The sequence below is a fragment of the Phoxinus phoxinus genome, assembly GCF_949152265.1.
Source record: "Phoxinus phoxinus genome assembly, chromosome: 9".
Lineage (NCBI taxonomy): Eukaryota > Metazoa > Chordata > Actinopteri > Cypriniformes > Leuciscidae > Phoxinus > Phoxinus phoxinus.
Window position 1 is genome coordinate 13,252,072 of NC_136884.1, and position 23,059 is coordinate 13,275,130.

The 23,059-nt window shown below is 37.1% G+C and overlaps 3 protein-coding genes across 5 annotated transcripts; 2 read left to right on the forward strand and 1 right to left on the reverse strand.

The window, feature by feature from the left end:
• The first annotated feature begins 6,202 nt into the window (after positions 1 to 6,202).
• LOC307004374 (uncharacterized protein) lies at positions 6,203 to 11,547 on the forward strand. The gene is made up of 7 exons (XM_079623520.1): positions 6,203 to 6,471; positions 6,851 to 7,216; positions 7,329 to 7,637; positions 7,721 to 8,008; positions 8,144 to 8,231; positions 9,297 to 9,354; positions 9,534 to 11,547. The coding sequence occupies exons 1-7, from the start codon at positions 6,426 to 6,428 to the stop codon at positions 9,900 to 9,902; spliced, it is 1,524 nt and encodes a 507-aa protein (XP_079479646.1). The 5' UTR covers positions 6,203 to 6,425; the 3' UTR covers positions 9,903 to 11,547.
• Positions 11,548 to 11,752: 205 nt separating this feature from the next.
• Positions 11,753 to 13,515, reverse strand: LOC307004392 (fish-egg lectin-like). Of its 3 annotated transcripts, none has more exons than XM_079623539.1 (6): positions 13,410 to 13,515; positions 13,221 to 13,282; positions 12,895 to 13,122; positions 12,578 to 12,786; positions 12,361 to 12,488; positions 11,753 to 12,248 (listed from the first exon to the last, which is right to left on the reverse strand). In XM_079623539.1, exons 2-6 carry the CDS (start codon positions 13,276 to 13,278, stop codon positions 12,107 to 12,109), a joined length of 765 nt encoding a protein of 254 aa, XP_079479665.1. In that variant the 5' UTR covers positions 13,279 to 13,282; positions 13,410 to 13,515; the 3' UTR covers positions 11,753 to 12,106. The 3 variants fall into 3 exon arrangements, with proteins under 3 accessions (XP_079479665.1, XP_079479666.1, XP_079479667.1); XM_079623540.1 differs by having other exon boundaries at positions 13,221 to 13,304; positions 13,410 to 13,475; XM_079623541.1 differs by lacking the exon at positions 11,753 to 12,248 and having other exon boundaries at positions 12,342 to 12,488; positions 13,410 to 13,507.
• A 5,963-nt stretch (positions 13,516 to 19,478) lies between these two features.
• On the forward strand, positions 19,479 to 21,241 carry LOC307004108 (fish-egg lectin-like). The gene is made up of 6 exons (XM_079623058.1): positions 19,479 to 19,612; positions 19,739 to 19,800; positions 19,899 to 20,126; positions 20,223 to 20,440; positions 20,539 to 20,666; positions 20,777 to 21,241. The coding sequence occupies exons 2-6, from the start codon at positions 19,743 to 19,745 to the stop codon at positions 20,916 to 20,918; spliced, it is 774 nt and encodes a 257-aa protein (XP_079479184.1). The 5' UTR covers positions 19,479 to 19,612; positions 19,739 to 19,742; the 3' UTR covers positions 20,919 to 21,241.
• Positions 21,242 to 23,059: the final 1,818 nt, after the last annotated feature.

A 23,059-nucleotide genomic window follows, 5' to 3' on the forward strand; every position in this document is an offset into this window, starting at 1 on the left:
TTAATTTCTGTAATTACATCAATTACACTGTTGAACCATCACTTACAACTTAGCCCACTTTAAAACTTAAACCTACCTATAACACCAAACCTATTTCTAACCTAATCCGTATCCCACCTCAATAGCAGTTTAGCAATCGTTTAGCAGTTTAGCAATGCAATTAGCAATAGCAATAATAAATTATACTTATTTTTTTGTGTAAGTATAGTATAAGGACACCTAATAGAAAGTGTCACTGACAAAATAGGCAAGCTTTGGAAAATTCCTGCTCTACCACATCATAATGTGTTCTGTTGCATTATGTGCATTCTGTCATTATAAACTGTCCTGTCAATCATATCCTCTTATACACGTTCCACATTTGATTTAATAACATTTACACTACTTAAACAAATCTTTCTATTGGAGAGAAAACAAGTAGCACATATTTCTGCAAGTCAAGGGTCTTTCATTCTAAGAAATCTGTTTGTTTTTTATTGCATAAAGATGCATTTAATAGTTAATGGCCAAACGTATCTCTTTTCCTTTTGTGATAATTGTATCTTTATAATAGTTCACAATGTTAATATATAACATTAAATAAATATTTATTTATATTATTAATATTATTAATAACTAATCATCTGTCTCACACATACACCATGTTTAAATATCTTTTTTATTCGTGTTTGTAGTTCTGAACCAAATTCTCATCCAAAGTGCAATTGTTTGTGGGCAATATAAGCCGCTAGACTGTGCACGGATCACACTTCTACCGGGAATATAGACCATCCGGGTATGTTTATACTATGATTCGAGACACACTTATTCTAATCTCACATGCTTAATAAAAGGAAAGATTCACTTTTTTTTTTTTTATGTGCATGTACTCTAGTTTTTAATGTAATATCTCATTTGTGTCTTTTTGTGGAGTATTATATGGACTGTCTGACAAAAACGTGAATTGTCTTCTACAATCAGCTGTACTTTCAGGATTTTATATGCATATTTTTTATACCACATTAACTAACAATAAGCAATATATGTTTAAAACCTTTATCTTTGTTAATGTCAGTAAAAAAACTACTTATTCATCGTTCATATTAGCTCACAGTGCATTAACAAAGGTTGACAAATACAACTTTGGACTAAAAATGTATCAGTAAATGTTGAAATTACCATTGACTAAGATTACTAAATGTTGAAGCAGTCGTGTTAACAGACGTATTGACTTATGTTAACAAATTAAACCTTATTGTAAAGCCTTAGGTACGTTTTTATTTCAAGTAAATCTGTATTTTGTTGTTGTTGTTGTGTAGATTAATTAACTGTTTTTGTACTCTTCTTCTGTTTTTTTGATAGTCTACTACTGCAGTATTTTTTGATTCAGGCTTTTGCTTTCTGTTATTAAAGATGATAACCATAAATGCTTTTAAGAAGCATTTTAAGTCAAAAGTCCATATATGGAGAAATATTACAGCAGTGTTGCATTTTCTCATTTGAGCAACAAATTCTAAATACATGTAAAAATGTAAATGCTGAAAGAACAATATTTTGTAGCAAACCATGTTCATTCAGCGGTGAGGGTGAATTCTGTCAGTAAATCACCGGTGGGGGTTCAGAGCAGAGATGTAGCGCAGATCTTGGGGGAAGTTGTAAGTTGTATGGCAGCAAGTAGAGAGTATTAATTCCAATCAACAGTGAACATCTCTATATGTCCTACTGACTCCAAACAGCAGAGAACTGAACATTTTTGCAGATTCTTTAAACACATAACCACTTAATTTTTTTTAGATGCAATATGTAATATTTTTTTAATAAAATATCCAAAAATCACTTGCACAGTGTGATATATTTCCTGCAGTTGTGTACTTACAATATCCCAAAGGTTCACAAAGATTTTTCATTTCAGAGAAATTCCTATTTTAAATAATGGGCCGTCCCGGAAAAAAATGTCGCCTGTCAATGACGGAATATCCCCGTTATTCATGGTTTCCACTCGTAGTACTCGGTAGTACCATAGACAGTATAGTAGGCCTACTGCCATAATAACCATGGCGACAGACGTGGACAACTGCGTAGTGCAACGTCAAGCTGCACGCTGTTGTTTTGTTCAAACATTATGGACCATGGCAAGCAGACTTTTGGGAAAAAAGGAGAACTAAAACGAGGATCATTATCAGCGTGGCATTTTCGAGACGCCGAGAGCTCCACGTCCGTGACAAACTTCGACTTGACAGAGCTCTAACATGTACTTTATTAGACAGGTGAGCAAATGTACATAAAACTTATCAATGTTAATCAAAGTTCAACATGATGAAATGTTAGAATATGATCTGTATGTTATTCTAATGTTGATCTAGCTTACTGCTAGTCTCATATAGCCAAACAAACGAACACATAGAATAACATTATGACTTTCACCACACTCAAATGCACTTTAGTGTGATAGTGTAGACCTAGTGAAACAGCGCTGCTCACAAGTTTAATTCGTCAAATAAACTGACCTGTGTGAGTAGTATTTCTGCACTTGCGGGTAGGTAGTGATGTTACGTCTGACACCGACTCTCCGAAGCTTTCTTCAAACTCGAACGGTCCTTGCAATGAACCACTGCTTCGGAGCTTGTATCATTACGTCACTAATCACATTTGACCATCACTACGGGTAGGCTATAACTACGGTAGAATGAAATGTCCGTATTCCTTTATATCCGCGAGGCTCGTGGGATAACTTATCTGTCTCTTATTAGCAATCGCGCCCTGCTTCATACCTCAGTCATGATAAAAACATTAATGTATTCACTCATCCATAAACATTATTAGATCCATTGGCTTGACGACAAGTTCCATAATTCAGCAGGAAATGTTGCGTCATCAACCTTCGCCTTTGTTATTGTAAGAGGTTAGCGACCCCAACCAGCGAAATTTTTTACATGTTGTATCTTTAACAGCGGTTGAGCACAAATAATAAATAGAGAAGTTAGTTCTGAGAAAAGCTCTTACATCGTTTGTTTGCAGATGCCTCTTGCTTTGTCACTTTGCATCTGCATTGCAACGGACACTCAGACATTTTTAAGTGTGACTAATTTGTCCAAAAAATGTTGGGGGTCACTGTACAAGTTTATTCACTTGCCAGTCACATCTGGCTTTTGATTTTGTTCTCTGTGAAGCTAGTATGTAACTGATATTAAAAATCAACATGTTTTCAGAAAAGAGAATATTAAACTTCTGGCAGTGACTTCAGTTCCAGTTTTGCTTAGTTCATTTTAAAAATGTATACTGCATCAGGATTTGAAATCGGCCCCCCATAATTACTATAAAATTACACCACTAGACTAGCCTGGAAATCCAGACTTAAATCTGAAAAATTAATGGTCTGGTGTCGATTAATGAAAATCAGCCAGCTCGAGGGGCGGCACCAAGCATGCATTTGAAAATCTCACTGCATACAATTCGCTAACACTACGACCAATCACAACAATACACGGGGTGACGTAGCTACCAGCGGAGTAGTGGGAAGTTCGGATCATTTAACTGACTCGGATCTTTGAATCTCGTTCAGCAAAATGACCAAATCTTTTTCCAAGTAATTTCGTTCATTTCAGCATAATATAATTAAAATGTCATGTTAAATAGCCCAAACACATCTAGTACTTAGGAAAATGTTGATTACATTTGAAAATTTGGGTCCAACTTAAAGGTGGGGTATGTGATTTGCAAAACGGCCGGCAGATTTAGAAAATACACAACTCAAATGGTCCTACCTTCTTTCCTTTGACTCCACCCATTCAAAGAACATGGACATGGATGGGGGGAGGGGGGGATGGTACGACCGATTGATTGACGCACTTACTGTCCAATGATTCTAGGTGGTCTTGGAAATGATTGGCTGGAGTTTTTCGAGTCCTGCCCGTTCCACAGATGATTAAATTGCTTAATTTTTATTTCAGTGCTTCTAACTCAGTGGCTGTAAGTGGGTTAGGAATAGGATTTTAAGTGATTTTGAAAAAATGGCCAAAAAAGAGAATTACATACCCCACCTTTAAGTTCAGGCTATTGCAGTCTGTTAATTCACCTCACCTCCTGATCCACGGCGTTCTTTCTTTTGCAACTTCAAATTGATCACGTCTACTCTGTTCCCCGCCTCTCGTGTCTGTCTTTGGGTTCGAACTTAAGCGGAGGCGGAGCTAACTGGTGGATTATACTTTAGTATACGACAAAGGAGCGATTCGAGCCCCGTCTTCTGTTCCTCTTTTAGAGAAAAAGGCAAGTCTAAATCTTTCATTGTAGCGCCCAAAGCCGTTTCAAACAACTGGTGTTCATCCATAGCCATCTTGCAATGTTTACTAATGACTAATGTCATCTCGCCTCTGGCCCGCCTATATCAGAAAACCCAATGTGATTGGTGCAGCTCAGATAGAGGGGCATATTTAATGAGCATTATTACTCGACACCAGAGTAAACTCGCTGAGCAAATTCAAATTGTGCTCTCGCGAGAACTCTGGATTTCCAGGGTACCACTAGATCATCATGGCTCACAGTCTTGTAGGAAGAGAGTCAGAACTGTCACTGTTGCCCAATCAAAGGGGGAAGAAAGGTGCAGGATGCCCCCGAAAAAAGTTGTTTAAACGGTAAGAATGCGTTTCTTTGTAGAGAGATAATATAATAGACTAAACGTTAGTAACCTACGTAATATCCTTTCTTTTCAGGTTGTCCACCAAGCTGAAGGTGAGTCTTTGTTATAAGGCCTAGATAGTAAGGCATTATACAGTATAGGATGGTGATGGTGCTTGAGAGTGTTTTTTTTCTTCCAGCAGACACGTATGCTTCTCTTCAACTCTCAGCTCCACCCTCTGAATATGAGACTTTGAACATTAAGAGAGGTGGTGACACACTATAAACAACACATTAGATCTCCTCTGTTTTCTTCACTCAGTTGTTCTTTCATGAGTTAAGCAATGCATGTATTTCCACATGAAAGACATGGATCCGATGTCTGATACATTACAAGCCTGAAGACCAAGCCTCACTGGCAACACATATGTATGTTTTTGTCATATTTTGTGGATTTAAAAAAACAAAAAAGTATTTATTTACTTATTCCGTACAACAAAAAAAGATACAAATAAAATAAAATATAAAAATATAATAAGTATGTTGCAACATACCAAAAAAATAAAATAAAAAATATTTATAAAGTATTATAACAATAATTACAATATGTTCAAAAAGGAGCGGGATGAAGCAGAAGCTTATTATTTTTCCCACCCTTTATATAACTCTAAATAGTTATAATATCACAGCACAGTGCTGCATTTTCTCATCTGAGCAACATATTGTAAATACATCTAAAAATTTAAATGCTGACAGAATGCCACTTTGTAGCAAACCATCCATGTTCAGTCAGCGGTGTCAGTAAATCACCGGTGGGGGTTCAGAGCTGTAGCGCAGATCTTGGGGGAAGTTGTAAGTTGTATGGCAGCAAGTAGAGAATATGAATACCAATCAACAGTGAACATCTCTATATGTCCTACTGACTCCAAACAGCAGAGAACTGAACATTTGTCTTAGTTTATTGATTTCACCAATGCACTTTTTCAACACAGCTTTATTTGGAAAACATCGCAAGAAGATCCCCAGTCCTGTCTTGATGCCACAGAATATGCTTTTGTTAAAATATAAGAGATATTATTTTTTTAGGGAATTCAGTAATGGCTTACTTTAGTTGTTTCTGCACAATTAAGTTGATATAGTAGAAAGAATGTAAACAGCCAGTTCATGTCTACATTTCAAATGATTTTAAAAGGCTGCTGCTGATGAGCTAATATACGGCAATGCAGATTCTACCATTACCACTTAAATTACGCTCTTATGTGAATTCTGAGCAGGAAACTGATGTCATGTATCTTTTATTACTGGAAATGACAGCAACTGAATGTGTCTTAAAGTTCAAAATCTGAAGTTTAATCAGTTTACTAAATGAATGATATGATCTTCCACTTTAAAAGGAAGGTACTCTATACTATTTAAGGTTGCTCTGTCTGTGAACAGGATGTATGTTGATGATGATTGAGGAAGTTGTTCACTAGCAGTCAGTGTATTGTGTTCACACTGGTCACTTTCACTCAGTCTCAAATCATCGGTAGGCGCCACAATACTGAACTTGGTGTCCTTCTGCATTTAGGAAAACAATTTTTTCTCATCTCTGGCAAGTCTTGAACTCTTCTTCTGTTTTAGATGTTTTTTTTTTCCAGAAGTGTTTATTGAGCTGCTGGACACTTACAATGAGTTCATAAATATCTGGTTTTTCAGTATAATTACAAAAATGATCAGTTTACATTCCTTAGTGCGGTTGAATTTATCATTTCCATGAGTTTATTTTTGTCATTTGTGAAGATTTACAAGTGTGTGTTTCCTTGCTGGACTGAGCGTCTGTTAATGAAGAGATGAACAAGGCAGAGGACATCATTATTTTCTATTTTCTGCTGCAAGGTGTGGTTTCTTTTCAAGAGTGTGATTTCAAGTGCTAAATATTATTCTGTCTATGTGTTATGGTGCTTCAGATAGTTTACTTACCGAAACTTAAGAACATTTAAAAACTGTTGAAAAACTGTTATTTTTTAAAGATTGCTTAAAATATGATTACTATTTAAATTAGATTGCAGTTGAATATTTTATTTCACTGTTGCTGCTATTTGCGTATGTTTACCCTTTTAACAAGGACTCTATAATGCAAATGAATGTTTTGTAATGGAAACATATATACATTTTGTTTGTACCATTTTGCATAATAAATGTGTGTGTCTGTCTGAATGCTTCAGTGTTTGTTTCTGCTGGTGTCTGAACGCTTTTCATCATGTGTGTGTTGTAGGTGTTTGCTTTGGAGATTCAAGCATCAGTCTGCCAGAGAAGATTGAAGCTCTCAGTGGATCCTGTGTGATTATAAAGTGCACATTTGAGATTGCGGAAATACTTGACAAACACCTCACTGAGAGTGCTGCTATAGGATTTTGGCTCAAAGATGGACGTGATGTGAATAAGCATAAAGTTTTTAACTCTAAAGATCCCAATCCTAATTACTTTAAAGGGGAAATAACTGGAAAATTACAGGAGAAGAACTGCACCACTATTTTTTATAATATTAGTTCAAATCATAATGGTAAATATTACTTCAGGATTGAGAGTGGTGTTCTGAAACAAACCTACAAAGACAACCCCTCCACTGTAAATGTCATTGGTGAGTGATTTGAGTCATTTTTTATATATAAGTATGTTAAATGAATATTTTAAATGTATTTGTCATGCCATTATTGTCACTTTACTTGATCTTGTATTTGTGTGTCTTTCAGAGTCTCCCCCCAAACCCACAGTGAAGCTGTATAAGGATCCGGATCAGGAGGAGGTGTTGGAGGGGAGCTCTGTGAGTCTGCGCTGCTCTGCTGAGACTCTCTGCTCCTCTCCTCCACCAACTCTCACATGGAGCTTCACTCCCAGAATCCCCCTCAGTGAGAGCAGCAGACAACAGGAGCTCCTCATCTCTGATCTGAACTTCACTGCTACTCACCGTCACCACAGAGTCACTTTCACCTGCACTATAACCTACCAGCTACAGGACAAGAACACAACAGCACAGGACAACATCACATTACATGTTCAGTGTAGGATGTTTTTGTGGCATCAGTTCTTTTCTCCTCCAGAAGACGCCCATAAATCTATATATCATTCTCTTTTTCTCTTTCAGATGCCCCTAAAATCTCTCCCTCCTCCGGCTGTAACAGAACTGATGTAACTGTGTGTTTCTGTGAGGTTGATGGGAATCCCTCTCCTGAACTGGAGTGGCTTCTGTCTGGACGTCCTGTCAGTAACTCTTCAAACACGTTCATCAGTGAAGAGCAATTGAACAGCACAGGCTTGAGGAGCTCCATCACTCTACATCAGTCACTCACACACACATCCAGTCTGCAGTGTGTCGGTAACAACACTCGTGGCACTGCAAGAAAACTGCTTCAACTGCCTCCCCCTCTTACAAGTGAGTTTCAGTTCTGTGATTCATCCCATAGAACACAAATATATGCGTACGCAGATACGATATGACTCTGGCCCTTGTTGAATTAAATCAGTGGATCATCAGTGGTTTTCCAAACACTCCTTTATTCTTCTTTAGGTTTGAATCTTTCCTCTGTGATGACTGGAGTTGCTGTTGCGGCTGTGCTGGTCATTGTGTTCTGTGCCATTACCTGTGTCTGTGTACGGTAGGTGAACCACACATATAAGGTTAGAACCGTAGCAGAACAACCATAAAAAATAAACTGAGCAATTCCAAGAAAATATCATTGTCACAGAACAGACTCAACATCTGATAATGAGATGGATTTTATTTTATATAAGCTCACATGCTTTTCTGACATATGGTGCAGATGGTGATTTATTCAGTTATGGGGACCGAAATATTTAAATACAACTTTATTCCAAGAACAATATGATAAACCTAAGAAAAAAAAAAAAAAAACCTTAATGCCAAAAGTTTACATCTAATGACTCCAAAAATGTCATGTGACCAAGTAAAAAGTAATAACATGTTTCCTTACACTAATTAGGAATAGGGGAGTTTAGACACCTTAATTGTAACTCTTTTTTAAGTAAAAAGATTTTTAAAATTATTAATGCATGGTTTTGCCACTCATTTTGGGCACTTTCTGCTCCGCAAAAAAATCAACATGTATTTTAATTTAGAAATTACAAACATGTTCATTATAGAAATTATGTATTCACATCATGGTTTGTATGAATCTTATTTTGACATAATGTATGTTTAAACAAATTAATAGATCTAAGCAAAATAAAATAAAAAGTATGAATGTTATTGCATTATATAACAAAATATCAAACCAAGAAGGATTTGTTAAAAATAAAATAGGACAAGCAAAACATTTCACAAACATTTGAAAAATGTACATTTAAATGATTAGAAGCAGATATAAAATTCACAATAAACTCAAAAAATACTTTTTAAAACGTACTAATATGATGAATGACAGAATGGTTACTTTACACATCCACTAAAAAACACTTTGACCCAGGTTGGCTTAGAGAAGTTAGTTTTGAGGAAAGCTCTTACATCATTTGTTTGCAGTTGCCACTTGCTTTGTCGTTTTGTACCTGCAATATAATGGACATTCAGACATTAAGTGTGGCTTAGGTACTAAATACTTTTTGGGGGTCACTGCACAAGTTGATTTTATTATAAAAGCCAGTATGGTTTTGCTATCTGTGATGCTATATAACTGATATTATAAACATGAACACATTCTTTTCAGAAAAAGCAGACTGCAGACTAGAAGTGAAGGTGCTACAAGAAGCATTTCGACCAGTGATGTGAGTTACAAATGACACCAAAAAAAATCACACAAACTATTTATTCATTACACAAAAACCTAAAGTTGTAAACAAACGTAAATACACTTTTTTTACCAACCTAAGAAAGTACACAAACTGCTGAACAATTTACACAGACAGAGCTTTCAATCACTGATTCAACCCTGTTCATTTTTTAGGCTGTTCCACATGAGAACGAAGCGGAGTCTGTTTATGCCAATCATGTCGTGATGTCTTCTACTGGAACTGAAAATCCAGAATCCTTAATTTACTCCTCCGTTGACTTTACAGCTGAGTCACGAGAGTTCGGGAGCGCCTCCTCACTTCATGCTGACTACACTGCGGGCCGACGTTGTTCTGTAGGAGTGGCAAAGGCAGAGAGCTCAATGGTTGAGTCTTCAAGAGCAATAGAGGCTCAGGTGATTGTGAGAGCAGATGTGGTTACTGAACAAAGCGAGTCAAATGAATCCGAGAAAGAGCTGTTAGCAGACTCCTCTCAGCTTTACGCAGTGGTTAAACGTCGTAACCCATCGAGAACTGCACTGTAAAAAATAATCCTGTAAAAGCTGTGGTTGCCAGCATCATACCGTAAAAATACGGTGTGTTACTGTTTTTTAAATGAATAGCTAAATGCCGTTTTGTCAGCTACATTATAAAACTAATTTAACAGCATATTGCATTACAGCATTTAAAACAGTAACACACCATATTTTTACAGTATGTTACTGGCAACCACAGCTGCCAGTAGTTTACCGCTTTTTTTTACAGTTTGGAGATTTTTTACAGTTTGGAGATTTTGCCATTTGTTTTTTTCTAAATATTTCTGATATATGTTAACAACATATATTTTTAACATCAAGCCTCATTATTTCTAACATATGACACAACTGTAGATGTTGGCATGTTGCTGATGGGTTGTGAAATGTGGTTAAGAACGAAAAAGGGAACGGATGACTGTTAAAGCCAGTGGACTGACTTTAGAAGGGGCACAGAGTAAAAAATAGCACTGTAAAAGTTGTACAAGTACTTATTATACAGCTTTTTCATTTATTGTATTCAGTAAATATTCTCCCCAATTTTTCCATTATTTTATGTCTTTAAATGGTTATTATTATTTGAAGTGCCTTGGAGTTGCCATGGAAATAGGAATAGGATGGATTCTATTCTGTTATATCTATGATGCTTTGGAGGCAGCAAGTTAATAGTCCGGATAAGAGCCACTTCTGAATTAATGAGTAACATAATCGGTCGTAGATTTTCATTCAGCCCTTTTGAGGCTACACATAACACTGATGTGGGCCAGGAAGGAATTGAGTTTGAAATCCCAGATTGAACATATTTGAAAACTTATACTGATTACTTTTTTAAAATGATTTAAATTCATTTTACATTCCCACAAGAAACTTACACAAGGACTTACACAAAATAAATAAAACAAAGGATCTATGAATTTCTTTCATTGTTTTCATATATATTTGAATAGATTGTAAATCGTTTTACGTTTCCTAAGCCTTTTGACTTTCTTTGTTGTGTCTACAATATTGCCAATTAAAGCTTCAAATGCTTCTCTAATCTCCACAAATGCATAATAGGATTTTAGGGTTCTTAAAGGGATTGTTCTCCCAAAAATTATGTCCTTAACTACTCACCTTCATGTCGTTTTATGATGTCTTTATACCTTTCTGGAGCTTGAAACTGGTAGCTGCATAGGCTGTTAAAGGAGGGACCGAAATCTCTCAGGTTTCATTAAAAAAATATTAATTTGTGTTACAGAGATGAGATTCTGAAGGGTTTGGAACGACATGAAGATGAGCAATTAATGACATAATTTTCATTTTTGGTGAACTATCCCTTTAATAGCAAAGTGTGAGTGTGTAGCAACCATAAATGTTGTTTTATTTTCTTTGTTTTTGCTGATTTATTCATTTATAATCACACTGTATAATCATTTAATTATTCCATTTAATCATATAATCATTTATTATGTGTCATTTAACAATGTAATTATTTATATTATATTGCTTTTTATTTTACTTATTTTGCTTAATCTTGTAGTGGTTGTTACTGTTGTTTAATCTTAGGATTTTGTGGTTTCTTCACAAAAATATTTGTCACTTCATGTAGATCTAGTTTCTTTTGAATTGTTAATTTGAATTGTTCCCTATAATGAGCTGCCTCAGTACTGAGCTCTGATTAAAGCAGTTTCAAATAAAATTTTCAAGTAATTTGCAACTTTCTAACATGGAAATATGATTGATTGCCTGGCAACCATCTCTGTCATCTCCAGCTGCATCACTCATCATCCAATCGTAATGCACATCGTTTCATTCATAACGAATGTGCACAAAAATTGTTTCAGTTCAGTTGTTCTCAATCAACTTAGATCAGACAACATTTCAAGGTTACCATTGTTGCAAACAATTTTCAGTTCTTTCTGACAAGCTGAAAATGAATTTAATACATTTCTCCATGACACGTCACTTATTTCAAAATTCGTTTTTTTCCAGTGATCAACTGATTATAAAGAAAAAAACAGATTTTTTGTACAATTTAATTTAACCTTTATTGACACAATATAATGCTAAACTACTTTATATGTCAAACTTTAATAAACATAAAACAAAACTCAACTTTCATTGGCTAAACAGCAAAGGAAAGAAACAGAAAAAAATAAAAATAAAGTACAAACAAGCTTTATTTTCAGATGTCTACTTAATGATCATTGTGTTCCTCTGAGATGCATGATGGACATTCAAGTACATCTTCTGATGGATCCATCACTACAGATGACCCACAGCCTCCCCAAATCGAAGGTCACATGTTTGTGGCCAAAGGGACAGACATCAATCGTTTGCCATACTGTGCCAGCGGGATTTGATAGAGAGACTCCGACTCTATAAAAGACAAGTGATAAGACAATGGTTTCTAATAAATGAAAATCATTCTTTGCTCATATTTAACAGTTTTATTAAACAAAACAAGCTTTCAGTGCCATTTTCAGCTCACCTTTGCTTCAAAGACCCCTGATAGTCGACGCCATAGACGCTGCCATCAGTTGCTACTTCGACCATAGACAGAGTTCCATTAATAACATCCCAAAAAGCTGACCCAGCACAGGCAGAACCCGTCACATTCTGAGAAACACAAGATACAAACAACTCACTTGACTAAAACTGATTAATCCTCAGGTTTTTCCTTTTTGTTCAAACTCTTCCACTCTTACCCTTTTGAGGAGCACATTCTCTTGAGAGTTCACCCCCCAACAGCTGTACGGGCCACAGCTGTAGTACTTCAGCCTTCCTGTGATTTGTGTCCAAGGAATAATTCCAGATGGCCCATTGCTGTTAGTATCCTTATTAAAGCAGAAGATGTCGTCTATTGGACTAACACCTGCAACAATCTCACTTCCAGCATCCACCTGCTTTAAACCTCCTGACAGTAAAACGAGATTGAAGGAAAAAGTCAGACAAAATATGGACAGAAATGAAAATCTGCATTCATCATCTTGAGCTTAATTTTTTAATTTAATTATTTTTTTACCTTGAATCGGCCTGAAGATTCCGCTCAGAAACTTGAAGACGATGTTTGCTGGACTCACTCCTAACTGTCCCGCAGGTCCAACAGTAATGTGCTTCAGTGATGCATTTATTCTCGTAAAACTGTTTCCCAGAAATAGGAAAGCTTCATTGTCATTGTTGACTCCACCCACCAAGCCCAATCCAGCATCAATCTGCTTCAGGGTACCAGGAATCACTTCACAGTCTAAAGCTATGGAAATATTTGGGTTGGGTTGTTATTTAAATTATTCTGCAATTGTTAGTATCATGATATGATTCTGAATCCCCAAACACACATTCACCGTTTACCTCGAGTATAAAGAATCTGGCAGCTGAAGAGTAGCAGGATGCACTGACAAGCTTTCATCGTGCTGCAACACAGAGTATTTGTCTCTTCATAAACATAAACAGAAATCAAATGTCCATGATGTTAAGTCTTCTTAAATTCTGAAGGAACAAATAAACCAGAATAACTATTTTGTTTGAATTGAAACCAACCTTTTCTTGATCTTAGACGTGTCAGCTGGTTCAGTCCTCTTCTCACAACCACAATGTTTGGAGATGCTGGTGAATGACTGCTAGGTTGGCTTTTATAGCTGTAGTTTGTTTCCTGGTCAGGCAAGGACAACCCCTGATGTACAGAATTATGCAGTGGATCAAGATCTGCTGCTGGGTGGAGCAGAATTTGGGCAGAACTCTTATGTCACTTTTCTTATGAACTTGCAATGGCTATTTACTTGAATGCTTTTGTTTCCATACGTGCACACATATGCCATATAGTCACATTCCTATGATGCAATTGGAATTTTTTATGTGTTTGGTAAGAACATGTGAAGCTTAAAATGACAGTTCAAGTACAACCGAACTCGGACCACCTCCTTCAAGTAATCCCCGGTTCGGTATTCCCCGGTGCGCACCCGGCCCGCATGACAGCTTTCACATTGCTACTTTTTCATGCGGATTTACAACAAGTAGCCTAAATTCATCCATTTTTCCTGATATACATGTGGCCGGTGAACTGGGAGAAGAATAGAGTGAACTGTATTACCTATACACAATGTATGACTGATATGAATAAAACACACAGTCAAATTATAATTGAATGGATTGTTATTGCCGCCATAGACATCAGTGTGTATTTTACAAACTAGAAAATGTTTTGCTAGTACTTGTGTGTTTAAAGGAAATTCAACCGAAAATTCTCGGGACAGCAGCATGTGTCCAAATTTTAATCTTAACCGTTCTATTTCATCAGATACCGAACTTGTCCTTTAATTGTCTGAAACCTAAAACAAACATGTGGTTGAAAACACTGCAAAAGAGCTGAAAAGTGTTATGGAAATGAGTTGAACAGTGGGGGTATGTGGCAGGAGGAATTCAATAAAAAGAGTTTTTTTTTTTTTAAAAATGTGCACCCTGACTAGAGAGAGAAAAAATGCTGTTTTCTTCCCTTTTGTCAAATAGGTAAGACATTTTCAACACCAGTAATGTATACGCTTAACCAGAGTCATACACCGCCTTAGTAGGAAAACATTTAGTTACAATGGTGGTGTTTTGCATCATCCAGCTGACTTTTGCTGACAAATAGGCTAAACGTGAATTTCTCGGTCCAGGTAACCCGGAGAACGAGTAAACATTAACATGAAAATCTGTAAAGTTATAATTTAAATGAAAATTGCGCCAACCAGTTCTGTTCTCATACAAACCCTTTACAGGTAAAGGTTTAGTCCAGATGATCAATCTTGATTCTTCTTAAAAAAAAAAAAAAAAAAAAAAAAAAAAAAACCTGTTGACAGATACTTTTTGTGTTTCTGTAAAGTACATCAATTAAACATGATCTTACAAGAACACACGACACAAAAATGCCACTGAGCTTGTTTGGTGTCATATTTAAAACTCTTTTACATGAGTAATGGACATGGGCTTGATGGTTACCTATTTAGTTGTGTAATTTCATCTGTAGTTCTTTCACTTTATTTTTTTTCACGTGTTCACTTCACATGCTGCACGTTTTCATATTGTTTCGTGTAGAGTGTGCCAGGCAATGGCTGTTGAGGTGGCAGACACGTTGACAGACACGTTGATTTTGCTAACATGTTGCAAAACATTGAGTTTGGAAAACAAATCTTTAATCTGTGGTGCGCAAACGCTATAGGCCTACATGAAGTACTATACAGCATTAAAAATCATATTCTTATGTAACTTGGATATTTTACAGTATCTAATACATAAAAACCATTAGAATAAAAGAACAATAAAAGTTGATATATTATTTCATGTGTCAATGATTCAATCTTATACGAAATAGCAAACTATAAAAAAATATGTGTTACACTATTCAAAGGCTTTATTATAGGTAAGATTTAAAAAATGTTTTTGAAAGAAGTCCCTAATGGCTGCATTTATTTGATCAAAAAAGTAAAAATAGCAAGAAAGTGAAATATTATTACAATTCAAAAGTGTTTCTATTTTAATTTGTTAAATTATAATTTATTCTTGTGATGGAAAGGCTGTCTTCACATGATCCTTCAGAAATCATTCTGATTTTTGTGCTCAGGAAACATTCCTTATTATGAATTTTAAAAACAGTTCTTAATATTTTCGTTGAAACCATGATGCATGCTACAATGTAAAAGTGTAACTTTTAATCAATTTAATGCTTGCTGAATAAAATAATAACTGAGAGAGAGAGACAGAGACACAGACACCACCTACATTTTCTGCAATGTGGGCAGTTGTGTAATGAACAGGTGAGTACTGGAAGAACAGACCAGATCAGAAGCGTGTTTAGTGTTATTTTAAAACAAGGAAACAACATGAAAAACATGGAAATAACCTTGTACTTGCATAATACTTATGTAATGTAATAATTACTTGCATGCTTTCACATTCTTTTCACATTCTGCTGACCCGTCACCAAGTCCTCGTTTCACTTTCCCTCAATCCAGTCGCATTGGCACAGGCTGTACAAGAAAAGAAATGAAAAGAAAACACAGGCTGTGTTCGAAATCGCCCCCTAAACCCTCATTCACGATTCCCTACATTGCTCCACTAATATAGTCCACTGGAAGGAGTGAATGAAAATGAGTGAGTGAATTCGGACACTGAATGCACCAGAAGGGCTTGCGCTTTTGCATAATTTGAGCTTGCTGTTTTATAACTATTTGAAACTTAGCAAACAGGGACCTCCAGTAGTAAGATGAAAATATTGATATTGAACTCTGTCATTGAAACTAGCATGTATGCACTTTAATTAAGCAATTTAATAATCAAGCAAAAAGAAATGTATACCTGTATGTGTCACGGTACTTTGTTTTCATGGACTTTTACTTTGTATTCATTAGTTCCTGTTTTCCTTTGTTTATTTTCATGACACTCTTTAGTCGCTATGGCTATTGATATTAGTTATTTCAGTTCAGCTGTAAGTCGTCAATGACCTTGTTTGCTTTAGTGCTTAAGTTCCTTCGGTTCCTCAGGTCTTTGTCGGTTGCTGTTTGTGTTTGGTACACCGTGTTACTCGTGTTGGATTACTCTGTCTTGATGTTCTCATTAAATTTTTTCATATTGGAACTTGACTAGTCTTCATCTTTGGGACTTTCGTTATGCCGCAGAGTTTGCAACGTAGGCCTCAATCTCCCATCAATTCTGCCACATTGCCATTCATTCACCGTATGATAATGAAACCATCAAATTACTGTATTGGATCAGGGTGAACTACAACCATCAAGTAGACCTCCCACACTCCCAGACATGCAAGGACTCATCTGGAAGGATGCGATTCTGATACAGTATTTGTCTGGAGAGAGTCCACCCCTGATCCGTATCACAGCCAGACACAGAGCCCAGTCCACCATCACCCTGCACTGTGGAGATTTCGCCCGAGCCCCCCACAGACGGAGAGCGTCAGCCCCGCGTGAGGAAGCAGCCTGTGACGACAGCGCCAACCATTATCCCGAAGCCAATGCCCCAATGTGAGTCTGACAAGGGGTGTGAACAACTGTTGACAGATAATTTTTGTGTTTATGTACAGAACATGATTTTAGAAGAGCCACTTGACACAAAAATGCCACTGAACTTGTTTGGTGTCTTTTTTTTTTTAGAGTCTTAAAGAAGCATTTTAAATGAGCAATGAACATGGCTTTATGATTGTGTATTTAGCGGTGTAATTTAATTGATTTCTTATTTATTTCACATATTTACTTTACATGCTGCACGTTTTCATATTGTTCCATGTGCCAGGCAACGGCTGTTGAGGTGGCAGACACTTTTGAACAGTTTGTTGGAACCGTTGATTTTGCTAACATGTTGCAAAACATTGAGTATGGAAAACAAATGTTTACTCTGTGGTGCGCAAACACTATACATGAATGACTGTACAACATTACAGGGATAGTTACTTTAAAATGAAAATTCTGTCATCATTTACTCACCCTCAAGTTGTTTCAAACCTGTATGAATTTCTTTCTTCTGCTGAACACAAAGGAAGATATTTAAAAAACTGTCAGTAACCAAACATTTAAAACAGGTCCCATTGACTTCCTTAGTATTTTTCTTTTCATACTATGGATGGGAGTCAATGGGACCAGTTAACTGTTTGGTTACTGACATTCTTCAACATATCTTCCTTTGTGTTCAGCAGAAGAAAGAAATTCACACAGGTTTGAAACAACTTGAGGGTGAGTATATGATGACAGATTTTTCATTTTAAAGTGAACTATCCCTTTAAAATTCATATTTTTAAGTAACTTGGATACAGTAAATAATATCTAAAAACCCATTAGAACTAAATAAATGTTGACATATTTTTTTCATGCGTCACTGATTCGATCTTATATATAATAGCCAACCATTAGATGAGTGAAATGGGGAAAAAATGTGATACAAATTGTTATAAAATTTCTATTTTAATTTGGTGAAATGTAATGTAATGTTGTAAGGCTGATGCACCCCCCCCCCCAACACACACACACACACCAGCAGCCATTACTCCAGTCTTCACATGATCATTCAGATATGTTGATTTTTCTTATTATGAATTTTGAAAACATTTGTGGTGCTTAATATTTTTGTTGAAACCATAATCCATGTTACAATGTAAAAGTGTCACTTTTGATCAGTTTAATGCTTGCTGAATAAAATAATTGATTTCCTTAACACATTGTTGGTGTTATTTAAATGGACTGCATTTATATAGCGCTTTCACAGACCCAATGGCCACCAAAGCACTTTACATATTGCCTCACATTCACTCACTCATTTATTCATACACCAACGGCGGTGTCAGCCATGCAAGGCGCCATCCAGCTCTTCGGGAGCAGCTGGGGTTAGGTGTCTTGCTCATGGACACCTCGACACTTGGTCAGGTGGAACCGGGGATTGAACCACCAACCTTCCGCTTTGTAGACAACCTGCATGAACCTGCCGCCCCCAAAAACATTTAAGGAATGCATATACATAAGGAAATGTTTTTCTATGTTGTTCTTTCAAAATAATTTTCTTAACCTGTTTTATTTTCATAATAGTAGTTATATAATGAAATAATTGTATGCTTTCTCTTAACTTGAAATATTTTAGTAAGCTAATTCATACATGTAACTTAAAATGGTCATGTTACTGGTGTGAGTGAGGACTGAAGAGGAAAGGAGGTCCCCGAGGAAACCGAATAGGTGGAGGGATGAGGCTCAGCCAAAGGCCCGGATGTCCGTTGCAGAGGCAGAGTGGCGACTGACCAAGGCGGAGCCGGAGGGACAAGGGAGTCCGGTGGAGCCGGAGGGACAAGGGAGTCTGGTGGAGCAGGAAGGACGACAGTCCCAGGAGGAGCCGAGGGATCAAGAAACCATGGTGGAGCTGACCAGTCGACGGGCCGAGGTGAAATAATGGGCTCGGAGGTCCAAGGTGGAGCCAGAGGAGACGAGACGGGGCCGAGGATCTGTCTGGAGTCGATGGAATAGGAGGGAGGGGGAGGCTAGGCGGGGCCATTAATGAAGGAGACTTGGTCGACGAAACAGACTTGGCGCTGGGCGGGACAGCTGAGCAGGACCCATGGTGACGAAGGAGACCAGACACTGGACGGGATCAGCAGGGACTGGAGGTCTCAATGACGGGGGTGTGGAAGGGGCTCCAATCCTTTCCTCGATATTTCTTCTTTTAAATACCCTGAAAATTATCAGGGTATTTAAAAGTCTTTTCTGATGCTTTATGAATTCAGTTATGTCATTTCATTGCAATCCTTGTTAAATTGCATTACGTTAGTTTAGAATGACGGTACCGCAGAAGGCAAGGTTTTTATTTTATTGTTGGGTTTTAATTGAGGTTTACATTCAATTTATGTTAAACAACCTTGTACCAGGTTTTAAGCATAACGTGTTCTTACCAAACACATAAAAAATTCCAATTGCATCATAGGAATGTGACAATGGCATGACGGCATATGTGTGCACGTATGGAGACAAAAGCATTCAAGTAAATAACCATTGCAAGTTCATAAGAAAAGTGACATAAGAGTTCTGCCCAAATTCTACTCCACCCAGCAGCAGATCTTGATCCACTGCATAATTCTGTACATCAGGGGTTGTCCTTGCCTGACCAGGAAACAAACTACAGCTATAAAAGCCAACCTAGCAGTCATTCACCAGCATCTCCAAACATTGTGGTTGTGAGAAGAGGACTGAACCAGCTGACACGTCTAAGATCAAGAAAAGGTTGGTTTCAATTCAAACAAAATTGTATTCTAGTTTATTTGTTCCTTCAGAATTTCAGAAGACTTAACATCATGGACATTCGATTTCTGTTTGTGTATATGAAGAGACAAATACTCTGTGTTGCAGCACGATGAAAGCTTGTCAGTGCATCCTGCTACTCTTCAGCTGCCAGATTCTTTATACTCGAGGTAAACGGTGATTGTGTGTTTGGGGATTCAGAATCATATCATGATACTAACAATTGCAGAATAATTCAAATAACAACCCAACCCAAATATCTCCATAGCTTTGGACTGTGAAGTGATTCCTGGTACCCTGACGCAGATTGATGCTGGATTAGGCTCAGTGGGTGGAGTCAACAATGACAGTGAAGTCTTCCTATTTTTGGGAAACAGTTTTACAAGAATAAGGGCATCACTGAAGCACATTACCATTGGACCGGCTGGACAGTTTGGAGTGAGTCCAACAAACACCGTCTTCAAGTTTCAGAGCGGAAGCTTCAGGCAGATTCCAGGTAAAAAAATAAAATAAAATAGGCTCAAAATGCTGAATGCAGTTTATATTATCTGTCCATATTGTCTGACTTCTCCCTTCAATCTCTTTATTTTAGTGTCAGGAGGTTTAAAGCAGGTGGATGCTGGAAGTGAGATTGTTGCAGGTGTTAACCCGATAGAAGACGTCTTCTGCATTAACAAGGATACTAACAACAATGGGCCACCTGCAAATGCTGCTTGGACACAACTCACAGGAGGAAGGCTGAAGTACTACAGCTGTGGCCCGTACAGCTGCTGGGGGGTGAACTTTACAGATAATGTCTTCCTTAAAAGGGTAAGAGTAAAATCCAGAGTGGAAGGGCTTGAATAAAAATAAAAATAAGTACACAGTTTTATTCAATTGAGTTGTTTGTATCTTGTTGTGTTTCTCAGAATGTGACGGGTTCTTCTTGTAATGGGTCGGCTTTTTCGGAGATTGTTAATGGAACTCTGTCTATGGTTGAAGTAGCAACTGATGGCAGCGTCTATGGTGTGGACTCTCAGGGGTCTTTGATGCAAAGGTGAGCTGGAAATAGAAAGCTTGTTTTAAGAAACCTTCTAAAAAATGAACAACAGTAAAATTCAATAATACTTTTTTGTTATTTGAAACTGTCATTCTTATCTGTTTTAGACTCGGGGTCTCTCAATCAAATCCCGCTGGCACAGGATGGCAAAGGATTGTCGTCTGTCCCTTTGGCCACAAACATGTGACCTACGATGTCGGGAGGCTGTGGGTCATCTGTAGTGATGGATCCGTCAGAAGATGTACTTGAATATCCATCATGCATCTCAGAGGAACACAATGATCATTAAACGTAGAAATCTGAAAATAAAGCTTGTTTTTTTGTTTGTTTTAGTTTTTTCTGTTTAGCCAATGAAAGTTGAGTTTTGTTTTTATGCTCATTGAAGTTTGAAGTATAAAGTTTTGCTTTGCATTGATATTTTATGTCAATAAAGTTTAAATGAAATTAGACAAGAGTTGGATTGCTTCACTCACCTTTTCTTCATAATCAACTGAAAATTTACTTTTTTAAATGATTGTCATGAATCATGGAGAAATGCATCAGTTTGTCAGAAATAATTAAAAACTATTTTCAATAATACACTTATAATTTTAGTACTTTTGAGGGACTACATTTTTATGTGGATTAACCTCTGGTTATGCATTACTGACATATTTTATATAGTTTTTATGTTCAATATTTAAGTAAAACAACAACAACAACATCAATCAAGCAATCTTAAACTCTTTGTGCCCATTGGGTATCAATGAAACCTGTTGCTTTATGATTGGATGATGACTGATGCAGCTGGAGATGACAGAGATGGTTGTCAGGCAATCAATCACACATGCGCCTCACTCACACACACATGGTGAAGGTGTAAAGTTGCTAAATTAAACTACTTAAAAAAAAGATGTATGTGTTTGCAGAGGCTCTAGAGCTCAGTCAGGCATCTCATTATAACAGCCTGTGTCACAAACTGTGCATGTATTTGCTAATGATGTGGAGTTTTGGAAGTGACACAGGGTTTATTTGGATCAGTTTAAATTAGTGTGGGATCTGTATGAATAACGTTTCATGGCATTCTGTATTCCTGTGTGGATTTCCTTCTCAGACTAGTACACAGCAACCAAATCATCATGGCAACGCAGAAACGCTGGCTCGATGAATTAAACAGGAGAACGGCACAGCCTTGTGGTGCCACACAATATAACATCTTAGAGATTTATATCAGACTGTATGTGGTGGTCACTCACACAGATCAAAGTCTGGGATTAGCAATTTCTAGCAAAGGGTTGAACATTTGTTATGTAGCCTACCTAACAACACCATCACTCATCTTAGCATTGCTCCATTTATTAGGCAAAAGTGATAAATATGTGCTCTCTTCAAAAAGTAAAATTTGAGTAAAGATGAAGAGTAGACAAGATGACATTTAAAATAATTGTATAAATTCAAATGACATTAAAACACAATAAAAATGCATTTAACAAAAGTAAAATAATCAAACTTGAGCGTTTGGAGGTTTCATTTCAATATGAAAAGGGTACATTACAAAAATATATATTTATTACATTTATCTGAGAATTTGCAGCAGGTAATTTCACACTGTGTAGATATTGGTCATAATCGCGGCTACCTTTGAAACCAAGCCTATGAGGGACAGTGTTTTGTTTTAAATATAATTAAATAACATTAAGAAAAATAAAACAAACAAAAAATATTTTTAAAGTAAAATAAATAAACAGTAAAATAAATGTGCAGCGGAAGTGCGTCGATGACGTCAGTTTTGCGCGGGGACCTTCAAACATGTGTGGACGCGTCATTTATATATATAAAAAAGTATTTTGGCAGCCGGTTTTAAGAGCCCTTCGCCTCGAGCCACTGTTTGTGACAAGTCACCTGAATATTCCGTGACCCCAAAAGCAGTTTAACTCTTTATTTTACCCGTAAATATATTATTCCGTACTTTTTAATGAACAACATGGATAGATAGGCAGGCTGTGGCTGACTGATATTAGTTGACGACATGACGTCCGTTAGTGAACAACAAATCAAGTGAAAGATGTCTCGAGATGTGACAACGCAGAAAGAGTTCACCGAGAGTCAAACCTTCATTATTATGGAGACAACAGCGCCGCGCGGTGGTTACGGGAAAAGTTACAGCGAGGCGCGTTTGTTTCTCCGGGGTTTGGCTCGTGAGAGCGGGTGGCTCGCGCTGACAGGTCCGCGAGAGGGACGGGCAGGAGTGACAGCCGCACTCTCATTTCTCTTCACGGACTATAACACCTGCCGGAGAGAGTCACTGGCCATTCGCAGTATCTGACCTTTACAGCATCTCCGTTTTTAATTCATCCTCCGTTGCCTATAGAGCTGCTGGTGAAGCAGGTGAGGCGGCTTTTGTGGAATTC

Coding starts and splice junctions, on each gene's coding strand:
- LOC307004374 (XM_079623520.1), top strand. CDS start 6,426: ATGAACAAGGCAGAGGACATCATTATTTTCTATTTTCTGCTGCAAG. Junction 7,217..7,328: donor CTCCACTGTAAATGTCATTG/GTGAGTGATTTG, acceptor TGTGTCTTTCAG/AGTCTCCCCCCAAACCCACA. Junction 8,232..9,296: donor ATTACCTGTGTCTGTGTACG/GTAGGTGAACCA, acceptor CATTCTTTTCAG/AAAAAGCAGACTGCAGACTA.
- LOC307004392 (XM_079623539.1), bottom strand. CDS start 13,278: ATGAAAGCTTGTCAGTGCATCCTGCTACTCTTCAGCTGCCAGATTCTT. Junction 13,123..13,220: donor CCAGATTCTTTATACTCGAG/GTAAACGGTGAA, acceptor ATATTTCCATAG/CTTTAGACTGTGAAGTGATT. Junction 12,489..12,577: donor AGAATGTGCTCCTCAAAAGG/GTAAGAGTGGAA, acceptor TGTGTTTCTCAG/AATGTGACGGGTTCTGCCTG.
- LOC307004108 (XM_079623058.1), top strand. CDS start 19,743: ATGAAAGCTTGTCAGTGCATCCTGCTACTCTTCAGCTGCCAGATTCTT. Junction 20,127..20,222: donor AAGCTTCAGGCAGATTCCAG/GTAAAAAAATAA, acceptor TCTTTATTTTAG/TGTCAGGAGGTTTAAAGCAG. Junction 20,667..20,776: donor CAGGGGTCTTTGATGCAAAG/GTGAGCTGGAAA, acceptor TATCTGTTTTAG/ACTCGGGGTCTCTCAATCAA.